At 56.6% G+C, this 13,190-nt stretch overlaps 5 protein-coding genes across 5 annotated transcripts; 3 read left to right on the forward strand and 2 right to left on the reverse strand.

Annotated features, from left to right (window-relative positions):
• Window positions 1–1,549: 1,549 nt before the first annotated feature.
• On the reverse strand, window positions 1,550–3,537 carry BKA78DRAFT_68989 (uracil-DNA glycosylase). The gene is made up of 3 exons (XM_066893586.1): window positions 2,964–3,537; window positions 2,450–2,909; window positions 1,550–2,141 (listed from the first exon to the last, which is right to left on the reverse strand). Exons 1-3 carry the CDS (start codon window positions 3,323–3,325, stop codon window positions 2,028–2,030), a joined length of 936 nt encoding a protein of 311 aa, XP_066747287.1. The 5' UTR covers window positions 3,326–3,537; the 3' UTR covers window positions 1,550–2,027.
• A 19-nt stretch (window positions 3,538–3,556) lies between these two features.
• BKA78DRAFT_68972 (uncharacterized protein) lies at window positions 3,557–4,237 on the forward strand. Its single transcript, XM_066893585.1, has 4 exons — window positions 3,557–3,734; window positions 3,784–3,828; window positions 3,878–3,985; window positions 4,038–4,237. The coding sequence occupies exons 1-4, from the start codon at window positions 3,684–3,686 to the stop codon at window positions 4,128–4,130; spliced, it is 297 nt and encodes a 98-aa protein (XP_066747288.1). The 5' UTR covers window positions 3,557–3,683; the 3' UTR covers window positions 4,131–4,237.
• A 540-nt stretch (window positions 4,238–4,777) lies between these two features.
• BKA78DRAFT_329686 (S-adenosyl-L-methionine-dependent methyltransferase) lies at window positions 4,778–6,379 on the forward strand (the record flags this gene model as incomplete). Its single annotated transcript, XM_066889687.1, has 9 exons — window positions 4,778–4,833; window positions 4,978–5,057; window positions 5,117–5,139; window positions 5,192–5,291; window positions 5,341–5,379; window positions 5,430–5,452; window positions 5,506–5,542; window positions 5,588–6,152; window positions 6,295–6,379. The coding sequence occupies 9 exons, from the start codon at window positions 4,778–4,780 to the stop codon at window positions 6,377–6,379; spliced, it is 1,008 nt and encodes a 335-aa protein (XP_066747289.1).
• Window positions 6,380–8,085: 1,706 nt separating this feature from the next.
• Window positions 8,086–10,438, forward strand: BKA78DRAFT_69134 (major facilitator superfamily domain-containing protein). The gene is made up of 4 exons (XM_066893587.1): window positions 8,086–8,352; window positions 8,477–8,575; window positions 8,740–9,005; window positions 9,118–10,438. The coding sequence occupies exons 1-4, from the start codon at window positions 8,204–8,206 to the stop codon at window positions 10,164–10,166; spliced, it is 1,563 nt and encodes a 520-aa protein (XP_066747290.1). The 5' UTR covers window positions 8,086–8,203; the 3' UTR covers window positions 10,167–10,438.
• Window positions 10,439–11,568: 1,130 nt separating this feature from the next.
• BKA78DRAFT_349497 (AMMECR1 domain-containing protein) lies at window positions 11,569–12,709 on the reverse strand (the record flags this gene model as incomplete). Its single annotated transcript, XM_066890816.1, has 2 exons — window positions 11,569–11,971; window positions 12,057–12,709. 2 exons carry the CDS (start codon window positions 12,707–12,709, stop codon window positions 11,569–11,571), a joined length of 1,056 nt encoding a protein of 351 aa, XP_066747291.1.
• Window positions 12,710–13,190: the final 481 nt, after the last annotated feature.

Here is a 13,190-nt window from a genome sequence, read left to right on the forward strand (position 1 = left end):
TGCAAATTAACTCCACACTCCAAGATGGCCTCTTTCGCACCACAAAACCGCAAACCGCAAACGCGGCCGCGCCGGCTGCTATACGACAACCTCGAATTCGCCTAAAGAGCGGCAAGCAGCACAACTCGTGCCCAGCAAAGTCCCCACACAAACAGCCACTCAATTCTGTCATGTTTATATTTCCCAAACCCCATCCTACAATCAAGGACCGGGATGGAGTCGACAGTTGGATCGAATGGCAGCGTTGGTAGGCTACGAGGATGTTCTTTGGACGGCATCTGCTTCCTATACAACATGATGCGCCGAGATCACGAGTTCGACTCCGGACGGGGCCTTTTTGTTGTTTTCCTTTTCCTTCTTTTATTTTTCTTTGTAAGCGCTTGGTTGGCTTGTTGGTGTGTTGTGTGCTTGTTTTGCCGCCTTCTTGGGCCTTGCTTCCTTCATTGTAATGAGTGCGTGACTTTGCACAATCATCCCACCAGACTCCCACCTGCATCATCTATCTTCGTGATCTTTTTCAATATATCTCGCAACTTCTCGGACGCGATTTCATTTGCGGTGTTAGGATAGTTTTCACAGGCGTTTAATTTTGCAACAAACAACGGTCAACTAGAGGCTAGAATACCGAAAAAGAATCCAAACTCCAAACCACAGAACGCTTCGACACAAAAGAAAATCGAGAAGAGAAGGGCTCGACCACATCCTCGAGCAACAACAAGAACCATGACCATGTCGAATAATTCGTCCGGTTTAGTAGAAATGACAAACACCAACGCCACTATGGACGCTGAAAGGCGGAAACTTACAAGACATCTATCGAGGAGTTGCTTCAGAACAAAACTGAGGTCTGACGATGCGAAGGACTCAGATGATAACAAATCCAATACCATCAACTTACAGAGGGTTACAAAAGAAATGGCATTTTCGGGCTAGGGTGCTTGGATGCTCCTTGTCATCACGTCCTCAGACCTCATCGTTCAACTTTGGCGAAACAAAATCCAAGATGCGTGTAAATTGGGAGTAATCAGATGCCTTGTTCCCCCAGGACTTGGATTTAAGCTCATAAAAGGACATCTGCAAGGAGCATTCGAATGCCTTGCACCGCCTTGGAGTCGCGACTTCTTTTGCAAGCAACTGTGATGTCATTGCGTTTTCCTCCCAGGTAGGTTACAAGTGCTTCCAATGCTTGCGGAAGAGAATGGCGAAGAGGAGGAAGAGACGGAGGACGAGAGGAGAGACCGCTAGGAAAACCACTCCACCAGGAGATGAATACCAAGTCCCCCTCAAGTTCCACCACGGCCCTTCCACCGCAGTTTCGACCTCACAATACGCACACCTCCAAGACGGCGTCATCCGCCCAAATGCACGGAGAAGAGATGGATAGCTTCCTTGGAGCTTTGGCACGCTCTGTCCAGCATTTGCGGCCAAGGATGATCAGACCGGCGCCCTAAGGTAAGGTAGCCCAAGGCTTGCGAGGCATCAGCGGAGTTGTCGTCTTCCATCACCACACGCACACCAAACACTGGAAAATAGGCCGTGCTTGTGCAGGGGCAGTAGCATCATCGACCTACACTAGAGTGAGCGAGAACACAAGAAGAGGAAAACACGACCGCATACGCGAGAACGACGGACGGGCCGTTCACGCAGAGCAAGAAGCAATCGGAACCAAATTCCATTCCAGCCTTTGCGCCGTGGTCAATCTTCGAGGTACAAAGTAAGTGCTACGCCGGCGTCACGACCCAGCTCGAGGCCTGCCTCGCAGTATTTGGTCTTTTGATCTGTCTGATCGTCTCATGCATGGCTTGCACTGCACCACCCCCTATTTTGTCATCTGTACCTCCAACGTATCTCTCCAGAACGCCTGTCCGTCCCCAGTTTGATCTCTTTTTGGGTGTATGGTGCTGCATTGATTTCAACAGACGGAGATTTTAATCTCCAAAACGGGAGAAAAGGGAAAGGGAGAGTATCAGGGAATCGCAGGATAGAAATTCCTTGTCTGCGTCCACTCAGTTGCACCACATCCGACGTTAGACGCCCGCCTTCTCGGGTGGGACGTTGAGGTTCCAGTCGATGGGACCCGCCTCCTCGCCGTAGCGCTGCTTGAGCCACTCGTTTGCCTTTTTGAAGTGGCCGCAGTCGAACTGTTTCAAACATCAATTGTCAGCGATCTGATCATCGGAGCGTTACTGGCAGGATGAGGCGGGAAAGAAAGTGTCCTCAGAGCTCTCTATGCTGAAATCACAGTTGATGCGCCGCCCGTAGTCGCTGCTGACACCGCACCGCACGCGCCCGGTTACTTCGCCGGAAGCGCAAACACAGAGCACGGCGGGTGGAAGAGCGGGAGACGGCGCAACCTCAGCAGTATCTGAATGGCGGATCTTGGGTGTAGGACGATCCGCCTCATCACCGGACACTGACAGGGGATGGAAAGACAGGAGACGCGACTTACAAAACCTCGCGACGCGCTGAGCGGGCTGGGATGCACACTCTTGAGCACCAGGTGCTTTTGAGCATTGATGGTCTTGACGCGGCCCTGGGCGGGGTTGCCCCAGGCCAGAAACACAACGCCGTTGGAGCGCACGCGGTTGACCGTGTCGATGACCTTTTGCGTGAAGCGCTCCCAGCCCTTGCCGCTGTGCGAGTTGGCCTCGTGCGCGCGCACCGTCAAGCAGGTGTTGAGCAGCAGCACGCCGCGGTCGGCCCACGGCGTCAGCAGGCCGCCCTTGTTCGGCGGCGCCTCGAACGACGGGTAGTCCTTCTTCAGCGCAATGTACATGTTCTTGAGCGATGGCGGTGCGGGAGTCGGTGGCCGCACCGAGAAGCAGAGGCCGTGCGCTTGGTTGTGGTTGTGGTAGGGGTCTTGTCCGAGGATTACTGCTTTGACCGTGTTGAGTGGCGTGTGTCGCGACCTAGATGCGAAGGCGTTAGGATTACAAAATTCATTCGGCATTCGAAAGCCTCACCATGAATAAATGTCCTTCTCGGGCGGGAATATCGTCTTGCCGGCATCCCTTTCCTTCTTGATGAAGCGCTTGAGATTGAGAAATTCGGGCGTTGTAATTTCTTCCTTGAGGTGTGCCAGCCAGCTCTCGTGCAGGGTATCAATCTCGAGCTTCAACAAATCCTTTTGCTCATCAGACAGAGTGCCGAGCCATTTTTCCTTGTCGAATTTGGAGGGGGCGGCTTTGGCTGGGTCGGTCGACGTTGCAGTGGTGGACGAGGTGACGGATTTGGGCGGGCCGAAGAAGGACGTGATGCTGCCATTGGCTTTGGGCTTTTTGGCTTCGGCGACGACGGCGTCTGCTGCCTTGCGCTTGAGTGACATGGTGGCTTTTGTCTTGGACGATTGGTGGTGGATTGATGGAGTGACGGGGCACAGAGGCAGACGCGGGCTGGAGTTTGCGGGGACGCGTCGCGCGTCGTGCTGAGGGTGAAGCTATGGGCACTTGATGATCCTGCCCGGATACCCGTGCCATTCATACGTCACAGCTACGAGATGGGCAACTATCAACATGTTTTCAATGCGGAGTTGGCTGCCAGCTTGTTTGCAGTCATTCATCAACAAGGCATAAAAGCACTCCTCAAGCTCCTGCTCCTCCTCAACCAAACATCTCACTCTTCCTGCCATCTTCAACCTCAACTTGCACTCCAAACTCATCCAACCTCACCAAGACTACTACAACATGTCGGCCAACACCAACCCCGGTAACTTTGCCAACCGTCCCACTGAGGAGGTACGTTGCCGTGGTTTCACTTGTTCCAGCTATGAACTGATTCGTCCAGGTCCAGGAGATTGCTCACAAGGGCGGCGTCGTTGCCAACCACCCAGTAAGTGCCGTCATCTCCATGTCCTGACCAATCGCTGACTTGCATCAAGGAGGAACACGCTCCTCCGGGCCGCAACCTCGACGGCACCTTCATGAAGGGCAGCCACGCGGCTAAGGAAGCCGGCCACGTCGGAGGTCTCCACGCCCATGGCGAAGCGGCAAGTCGAACCGCGCGCATTAATCGATCCAGCTGCTGACTGTATGTACCAGGCCGAGGGCGAGAGCGGACGTCGTGACGATGGCACATTTCTCAAGGGCAGCGAGGAGGCCAAGGAGGCCGGCCACAAGGGTGGAATCCACTGAGTGCTTCTATGCTTGGACGATTGACGACTTGGTCTATGGACCTCTTACGACGGAACGAACTGGAGCATCTGGGAGATAGCTCGACTATAAAATGACATGGCGTTGTGGTCCTTGACATTAGCCGACCGCATGAATGTGATGAGACTGGGCTGGGATGACGGCTTGCATCGAAGCAAGGACGACGACTGGTGCTACTTGAACCCGACCACTTGGCATGCGACAGCGACAGTCAGCACGCGGTGTTGGTGCTGTCGTGCGAGAAGATGGATTGGAGACGGGACGTCCGTCATGCAGTAGCAAAGGCGGGAGGCTAGAGCGCAGCGGTTCGAGATGGGACGGAGGTAGGTTGGCGTGCTGCAGTGATCAGGGGCGTTGTTGCACTGCCCAAGTGGATGAAGAGGACGAGACGGACTGCAGAAGTGGCATGATCACAAGGGCGGATGACTAAGCGGACAGGCCACAAGGCGAGCAGTCAACCAGCTCTTCGGAAGCCATCGACCCAACCTGGCGGGCCGGACCAGCACACCGGTATCGTGAAAGAAATCATGGCCCACCATCTTCAGCGACTCGAGGTACGCTTCAATTAGCTTCACATCTTCTTGCGACTTCGTCTTTGCAATTGTACACTCTTCACCCAATGTTGCTCCATGTTCCCCAACCTGATCGTTCCCCGCACTGTTGCTTCTGCGCCCTTTTGCCCTCTGTCGCACTCGCCCGCATTCCAACAACTTGCCCACTAAAATCAATTCTGTGGACAGGCAGACAGCCCGTCGAGACAAGAAAGCTGGGAGAGGTGAGCTGTCTTTCTGTGTGTGTCGAGAAGCGTATTTTGACTCTGGGCCGCCAGCAACACGGAATCGGTCCGGGACGACATTTACGACTACATTCGCGAAAACGGGAGAACGTATCATCGCCACGCCGCAGGATGTCAGTCGGATTCTTTTCTGATCTTTTGGTTGTTTCGCACAGCTAATGCTTGGTTGCAGCCTATCTGTATCCAAACGACGAGGTAACGACAAGACAATGGTCGCCACTCTGCACGTCTGACCCTCTCTTTGCAGGCCGAACGAGAGCGACTAGAGCTTCAGCATGAGCTTCTCAAAATCCTCCTGGGCATGCGCAATTACTTTGCCCCCCTCCAACGCCCGAAAAAGATACTAGGTACTTTTGGTCGACCGACCCGACACTTTGGTTCTGACAGCTCCACCAGACGTCGGCACTGGAACTGGCAAATGGGCCGTCGAGATGGGTGCGCCAATTTTGAATCCTCTTTTCCAACTTGTGCTGACCCATTCCAAGCAAATGAATTCCCAGAATGCGAAGTAGGAGTGGCGGTTTTGGTGGGCCAGACCTCCTGATGCTGATCTTGCTGCAGGTGACAGGCACAGACTTGTCCCCTATACAGCCAGAATGTGCGTACACGCGACTGGCGCCTTCTCCAGCTAACAGCTCTCCAGGGGTACCGGAGAATGTGCAGTTCATCATTGACGATGCCGCAGAGGACGACTGGTTGATTCAACCCGACACGTACGACTACATCCACACGAGACTGCTGCTGGGGTGCTTTGAAGACTTTCGCGAGGTGATTCGCAAGTCGTATCGGTACTTGAAGCCGGGAGGTTGGATGGAGTCTCAGGAGGTTTACCCAACGCTGTACTGCGACGACGGAACCATGAGCGAAAACTATCCCTTCCTGGAGTGGACCCGGACCCAGGACAGCGCAGCCATGAATGTTGGACGACCTCTTCGAATCGCCAACAAGTTGAAGCGCTGGTACGAGCAGCAGGGTTTCGTCGACGTCCACGAAGAAGTGTTCAAGCTACCAATCAACCCGTGGCCCAAGGACCCTCAACTCAAGATGCTGGGTCGCTTCAACGAAAATGGCTTGCTGGAAGGCCTCCAAGCATTTAGCCTGGCATGGTTCCACCGTGGTCTGGGCTGGACAAAGGACGAGATTGAGGTTTACCTCGTCCAGGTTCGAAAAGCCATTTCCGATCGCAACGTGCACGCCTATCACAAAGTGTAAGTTGTGACCAAAACATTTACATGAGTCCTGCCGCCGACGGCCACCCGAGACTGATGCTCCGCCGCCCCAAGAGCGTGGCGTGGGTCTGCGCTTGTCGCCTCCAGACTGCTTTTGCTAACTCCGCGGCTCACATCACAGGTACGTCGTCTGGGGCCGCAAACCCCATCCATGGGAAGCGGGAGCAAAGACCACGGCCACAGCAGCTGCCTCGGACGCATCATAGGAGGGAGCCAGTCCTGCTTAATTACTTGTCTGGATGATTGGCAGCATGCTTGTACGCTCCCATCTGCATGCTAATGATAGGACGGCCGAACCAAAACTCATGATGACGACATAACGACCATCTCGTTTCGACATTGGCATGGCGTTGGAGAGGATTTGGGAACATTGTTCCGCCGTCATGATCTGGCGGGGCAGTGTTGTTCCGCGGATTTGTCTGTTCTTGATCTACATTTTCGGTGGGACTCCTCCAGTGGACCCTCGATGCTTTGGTTTTCCTTGATTTGACACGGGCGCGTGTATCGGCCTACGAGACGGAACAGGTCGGAAGGCAGGCGACTAGAGTACTCTCGTACAGATCTGCTCCAAAACGATGCTGGAGCAGAGGTCGTCAATGCTCGTCTAGAGCTTCGCCAGAATGTTTCCAAGGTTCTCGTGTGTGGCTCCGTCCTGTATTTCGGCTGTTATTTGGGTCACCCTACTCGTCAGGACTGTTGCAATTGGTCGAAGCTCTGATAGAACATTCAACAATTTTCCGACGTGGAACAGATTTCTTGCCAACATGCGTCTCCGGCTGGTACCAGGGTAATTCCGAGGCCCTTCGGATGTCCACCAAAAGTCCTAGTGATTCTCCGTCATCATCGAGAAACGGCGTCGACAGGTTATGGAAGACCTCCATGTAACCAGCACGTGACTGGGAAATCGACCGGGAGCGTCTGGCAAACTAGGGTCATCGCTGAAGAGCTCATTGGACAGCAGCGCCCAGAGATAAGGGTTTCCTACCGCTCCCGTCGACGCCCACGCCAACGGGAGCCAAGCGACGCCAACGACGAACGGTGTCTCTGGCCAACCTCACAAGTGCGCGTGTACCTTGCAACCGGGCCCGCATCCCTGGACGGCCATTACAACTCCGTCGTCGACAGAGCCACGTCCAGCAGAAACGACTCAATTGAGCCAACCGGCAGTGAGCTGGACGAGCCAGAGGTCCTCGGTGTGCAACGCCCCACGCCAGTCGACGTTGAGCACGCTACACGATAGCTGCCCACGGTTGCCGGTCAAGTCGGTGATGCCTCTGCAGCGTCAAGTCGACAGAAATAGACGGCCGTCCTTCTCAGCATCTGCGGTTCCGATTCAATGAGGTCAGGATCTGAAAAAGAGACCGCGGAGAAGGCTCTCGAGAGCGGTTTGTTCCTGTTGGAAATTGACTGATACTGGACCGACTGATAAGGTTCCGACACGCTACTGCCGGACAGCACGCAGGGGTACAGACATCTGCGCAGTAGGTGTGTTCGATAAGCCTCACCGTTCGCTGGAGGTCTGAAGGAGAAACGACGTCAACGAGCAGCCGCCCAGAAAGGTCATCCCAAGCAGTCTTGCCGCGGTGGTTGGTGCAGAAAGAGGGACGGTTTGGAGTAGTCGTCCCTTATCAGTTGAGGGACCCTTTTTTTCTCAGCACGGACGCCACGCCCATTCAGCTGCGCCGAATTTTGCTTTTGGCTCACCTCCCCAAGGCCGCAAGACTGCAGAGCCGAAACCTCGTCATCGTGGATGCCGAGAAAATCGTCGACTTGCCCGCGGACATGCTGGTCTGACACCGTGAAGGTCTACCATACCGGAGATGCTGCTTCCAGATATATGAGTCTTGCGCGCGCCCAGCACACGTACACGCTCAGATCATTCTATTATTTAGGCCGGATGCGTGTCCACACTTAGCACAGACGCCGTTTTGTCCAGCTCTTCTCTTCAAGCAGAGCGCGAGCCCATCTGACCACCACGGTATTTCAAAGAGCCTTCCAAACGCTCGTCGGACTGGGCCAAACAGCACGCCATGTTCGACTTCACGTTGCTGTACCGGGCGCCCGCCCTCAACCCCCTCAACCGCAAGGCCCGCTCCATCCCTGCGCTGAACCCCATCAACCTCTACGGCCGCGTCTTCTTCTTCTCGTGGTTTGGCTTCATGATTGCCTTTTGGTCATGGTCAGTATAAATTTACAATATACATAGTCCCAACACCATGGAACCCCCTGCCCACGCCGCAGAGAGATAAGCGGGGACACAAGAAAAAACGATAGAGGCTAACACCGACGTCACCGTCCTTCAGGTACGCCTTTCCGCCACTGCTGTCCGACATCATCAAGAAGGACTTGGGGCTCTCGCAGGTCGAGATTGCAAACTCCAACATCATCGCCCTGGTTGCCACGTGCGTCAACGCCCGTCCCTGACCCCGTTCCCTCCACCCCTCCCCCGTCCGTTCCCGAATCCGTGGGTGGTGGCAGATCTTCCGCGGAGAAAGCTTATACGGGGGGCTCCGGCACACCCACCATCAAATCATTTTGCTGATCGCGGGCCCTTTCCCCACAACAGACTGCTAGTTCGACTGGTGGCCGGCACGGCCTGCGATCGCTTTGGGCCACGCTGGACGTTTGCCGGGTGTCTCTTGTTCGGCGCCGTGCCGACGTTCCTGGCCGGCGCCGTCTACAACGCGTCCGGCTTGCTCGTGCTGCGCTTCTTCATCGGCGTGCTGGGCGGCAGCTTCGTGCCCTGCCAGGTGTGGACGACGGGCTTCTTTGACAAGAATGTCGTCGGCACGGCAAACTCGCTGACGGGCGGTTTGGGCAACATGGGTGGAGGTATGTGTACATGTTGATTTCCCTGGTAGCATGCTGGTTGCTGCTACCCCCCCTTTTACCAGCCCGTAGATTCCAAATCATGTGTACTTGTCGATGGGCTGACCGTGTCCAGGAATCACGTACTTTGTCATGCCCGCCATCTACGAGTCGCTCGTGTCCGACGGCCTGCACAAGCACGTCGCCTGGCGCGTCGCCTTCGTCGTGCCGGGCATCCTCATCACCTTCACGGCCGCAGCTCTACTCCTCCTCTGCCCGGACTGCCCGACAGGCAAATGGTCCGAGAGAAACCTGGCCGTAAAGCCGGCCGGTGTCGACGCCAGCAACATCGTCGCCGTCCCCGGCAGCATCGACGACGCGCCCTCCCCCAACGCGCCCCGTCGTTCAGGAACGCGCTCGCCGTCGGCCTCATCCGAAAAGGGCGCTGCGGCGAAAGAGCGAGACGCCAAGGACGTCGAAGCGTCAGCGTCTCCTGACGGCGGGCTCAACGCCTCAACCTCAACCCTCGAAGCCGCCGCGAGCGAAGTGATCCAAAAACCCACGCTGCGCGAAGCCCTCTCGGTCATGACGTCGCCGGCGACGCTCGTGCTCGCGGCCTGCTACTTCTGCAGCTTCGGGGCCGAGCTGAGCATCAACAGCATTTTGGGCAACTACTACGCGGTCAACTTCCCCTCGCTGTCGCTGCAAGACCGCGGCAACTGGGCCGCCATGTTCGGCCTGCTCAACGGCGTCTTCCGACCACTCGGGGGCGCCGTCAGCGATCTTGTGTATGGCTACACGCGCGGCAGCCTGTGGGCCAAGAAGGCACTCCTGCACACGTACATCGTGCTGATGGGCGTGTTCCTCGTCGTCATCGGGACCCTCGACCCGCGCGACCAACACGAAATGTTCGGCCTCGTGGCGGGCGCGGCCTTTTTCCTCGAGGGCGCCAACGGGCTGAACTTTGCGCTGGTGCCGCACGTCCACCCCTACGCCAACGGCATCGTGAGCGGCGTGACGGGCGCCGCGGGGAATCTGGGGGGCATTGTGTTTGCCATCATCTTTCGCTACCACGGTAAGGATTATGCGTCGGTCTTCTGGATCATCGGCGTCATCGCCATTGCGATTAGTGTGGCGGTGAGCTGGATAAGGCCGTTGCCAAAGGGCCAGGTGGGTGGGCGGTAAAAAGTGTGGAGGCTACATGAGATGTCGATGCATGGGCGGATATGTATGGATGTATGGATGAGTGGTGGAGTGGTGGAGGCGCTGTGGTGTTTATACCCTTGATTCGATTCGATTTTACTTTTGACGACCGAGACGAGGAAGAGGAGGAAAAAAAGCCACCATTTCACGTCGTTTGCGAGCGAAGTGAGCCAAGTGGCTGATCTTTTGCTGTTTTTGTTCCCGTCTCCCTCTCTCACCTGTTTGTTGACTTGCACACATCTTTTCTCGCGGCGTGAATATCCAAAATGTCAAACAACGTCAACCAACAACCCCCCCTGTCGATAGGTACAGCAGCAACACTACTACATTCAATCCTATTGTCAATGGACATGACCGCAAAAGCTGCTAGAGAGGTGTGATGCGGTCGAGATAGTCAAGTCAATCCAACCCTACCGACCGGAACCTATCCCATCCCATTCCCTCCACCCTGACTTACTGATTGCTAAACCTGCAATTCGCACTCGAAAAGGGGTCAGTCGGGGGGGGTAGAGGGTCATTTCAGTCATGGGGAAAAGGCGTCGAAAAAGCCAGACAGCCACCTACATACATATGCATTTCCAGACAGGCTCTCCATCACTCTCTCTCTCTCTCTCTCTGCCAATTAATTCAACAACATCAACAACAACATTACCACACCCACACCCCTTCCCCCCTCTCTCAACGTCTGTCCGCCAGTCAATCAATCACAGGCACCTCATTCAGCAACCTCCCACGCACCAGCAGGCGCACATTCGAGGCCAACGCGATGGCTACATGACGCTACAGACAGACCTGAGACTCATTGATTGATTTTTCACTTCTTTTTCTTTTCGATGTACAATACATCACCCCAGCTTCCCGTCGTCTGCCCCTGCCCCCGCCCCTGCCCGAAGCCTGGGGACGCAGGATCGGACGGCGAAAAAACCAGACCCCGACAACGCCGTGGTGCGAGGTTAAGCGCTTGCTCTATCAGGAGGGGAAGCAGGGAGAGATGGGAAAGGGGGGTGGTGATGTGGTGATGGACTGGTGGTGGAAAGCGAGGGAGGGCATGGGGCAAGAATGAAGGGAAGGGAAGGGAAGGGGAGGAAGCAAGGTAGGGAGGAATCTTGTCTACGAAGGTGCGTGCGTGCGTGAGATGGTGTGGAGTTGGGGCAAAAGGAGAGGGAGGGGTATTAGGTGGGAGACGAGAGAAATCAAGGGGCTGGCTGCTGGCTAGGAGACGGGGGAAAGAAAGCATTTAGGAAAAACATCGAAAAGGGCTCAGCGCGCCGCCGGGCGTGGTGGGTTGTTGACGCCAAGTTGAGGTGGACTGTATGAGACGGACTCTCGCATGCCATCTGTTAAAAGTCGAGCTTCCATGCCAGCCTCACAACGCGCCAGGTCATCAATTCATCTCCCTCCTGCCGCCCGCCCTCGTCTCGCCAGCCACCCAATCGCGCCACTCCTTCCACTCGTCCCAGGCCAAGCTGCTCTTGCTGCCCTCGTACGTGACGACATTCAACTGCACCTTGGTCCACTCGTCGCGGCGGCCGCTCCACCCGGCCTTGCGCATCAGGCTGACGACCGTCTCCTCCTTGGTCCAGCCCTGCTCGCGCGCCACGTCGGGCAGGTAGGTGGCGCCGTAGCGGCGGCCGTGGTACGAGAAGCTGATGCGCAGGCCGTGGCGGCCCAGCTCCCAGGCCATCGGTGACGCGGCCGGTTGGAAGTTTGTGAGCAGCGTCACGGCGCAGGAGAGCGTGGGCAGTTCGCGCAATGTAATGGGCGGGAAGCGGGAGTCGTCGAAGGCGCTGGAAATGCGTGGGGTGGTTAGCTACTGCTGCTGCTTGTCTGACGACTTGCTTGCCGCGGATGGAGTGGGAGAGTGGAGCTTACGATGTCAGGGCATAGCTGCGCAGCCCGACGGCGAGCTCCTGCTCCTCAAACGTCCCAATGCACCCGCGCAGACTCTTGTTCCCGCCGCGACTGACAGTATTCCACGTCACAAACAGCGGGTGGGCTTCGGTGGAAGAGAGGGCCGGTCCAGCTGCGTCGGCGGCGGTTGACGACGACTGGTCCGCGAGCCGCGAGCCGCGACGCAGGGCGGAAAAGATGGACGAGCGCGAGGACGACGACTTGGAAGTTGCAGATGAGGCGGGCGTGGGCGCCGAGCTGCGCGAGGACGACGAGGAGCTGGTGCTCGTGGACGGTATCGACGAGCTCGACGTGTTGGTCGACGCGGATGCGGGGCTGGCGGCGACGAGGCGACTGATGGCGGGGGACGGCTTGAGCGAGGAGGAAGAGGGTCCAGCTCCTGCGCTGCTCGCGAGGGGCTCCACGTCCGTCATGTCTTCATCCTCGTCCACGACGGGGTCGTCATCGTCATCTTCGGCATCGTCGGCATCACCTTGGTCCTGCTGAACGACGCCCGTTGACGATGCGTACTTGTCCCATAGCTCTTCGACTTCGGCCAGGCTCAGCGGTTGGCGCTTTTCGAGGCTCGCGCTCAGGCTCTCGAAGCAGTAGGCACAGTGGGCGAGCGTAGCCATGCGAGCGAGCGAGGTGCAACGGGCGGCGGTGACGGCAGCGGAGCAATCAGGTCACGTAGATAAAAGGTTGGACGGACGCTGTGAGGAGAGAAAGACGAGTCGTTGCAGTCAAAGCAAGGGAGAAGGATGGGTATCACAATTCAGAGGCTAGAGAGAGAGAAGAGCAAGCGAGCCGTGACGTGGGAAGCTACCGTTTGTCCAGCTCTACCTGCGACGCGAGGTCGAGGATGGATGAATCAGCTAGCCCGATGAAGCCGGCGGATGGCGGCGGTTGACCAGGGCAGCCAAGGCGAGCAGAGCAGGACAAGACGGGAGGTTGGGACTGGGAGGATCAGGAAAAGTGAGGTGGAGAGGAGAGAGAACGACATCATCGACAGCCCAGTTATCGGCGGGGGCTTGAGCTTCCCAGCCGTCGTTCAGGTACGCGTGATGTGATGTACGGAGCGCAGCCGTTGCATGAGACGACCGTGCTTAGTACAAC

The sequence above is a fragment of the Phyllosticta capitalensis genome, assembly GCF_038381095.1.
Source record: "Phyllosticta capitalensis strain CBS 128856 chromosome Unknown BKA78scaffold_2, whole genome shotgun sequence".
NCBI classification, from domain to species: domain Eukaryota; kingdom Fungi; phylum Ascomycota; class Dothideomycetes; order Botryosphaeriales; family Phyllostictaceae; genus Phyllosticta; species Phyllosticta capitalensis.

Bases quoted from the DNA above. Each gene is read 5' to 3' on its own strand.
- BKA78DRAFT_68972 (XM_066893585.1), top strand. From the start codon at position 3,684: ATGTCGGCCAACACCAACCCCGGTAACTTTGCCAACCGTCCCACTGAG. The intron at 3,735-3,783 runs GTACGTTGCCGT...TGATTCGTCCAG, and splicing joins CCAACCGTCCCACTGAGGAG to GTCCAGGAGATTGCTCACAA. The intron at 3,829-3,877 runs GTAAGTGCCGTC...ACTTGCATCAAG, and splicing joins GCGTCGTTGCCAACCACCCA to GAGGAACACGCTCCTCCGGG.
- BKA78DRAFT_68989 (XM_066893586.1), bottom strand. From the start codon at position 3,325: ATGTCACTCAAGCGCAAGGCAGCAGACGCCGTCGTCGCCGAAGCCAAA. The intron at 2,910-2,963 runs GTGAGGCTTTCG...CTTCGCATCTAG, and splicing joins GAGAAGGACATTTATTCATG to GTCGCGACACACGCCACTCA. The intron at 2,142-2,449 runs GTAAGTCGCGTC...TGTTTGAAACAG, and splicing joins TCAGCGCGTCGCGAGGTTTT to TTCGACTGCGGCCACTTCAA.
- BKA78DRAFT_69134 (XM_066893587.1), top strand. From the start codon at position 8,204: ATGTTCGACTTCACGTTGCTGTACCGGGCGCCCGCCCTCAACCCCCTC. The intron at 8,353-8,476 runs GTCAGTATAAAT...ACCGTCCTTCAG, and splicing joins ATGATTGCCTTTTGGTCATG to GTACGCCTTTCCGCCACTGC. The intron at 8,576-8,739 runs GTGCGTCAACGC...TCCCCACAACAG, and splicing joins ATCATCGCCCTGGTTGCCAC to ACTGCTAGTTCGACTGGTGG.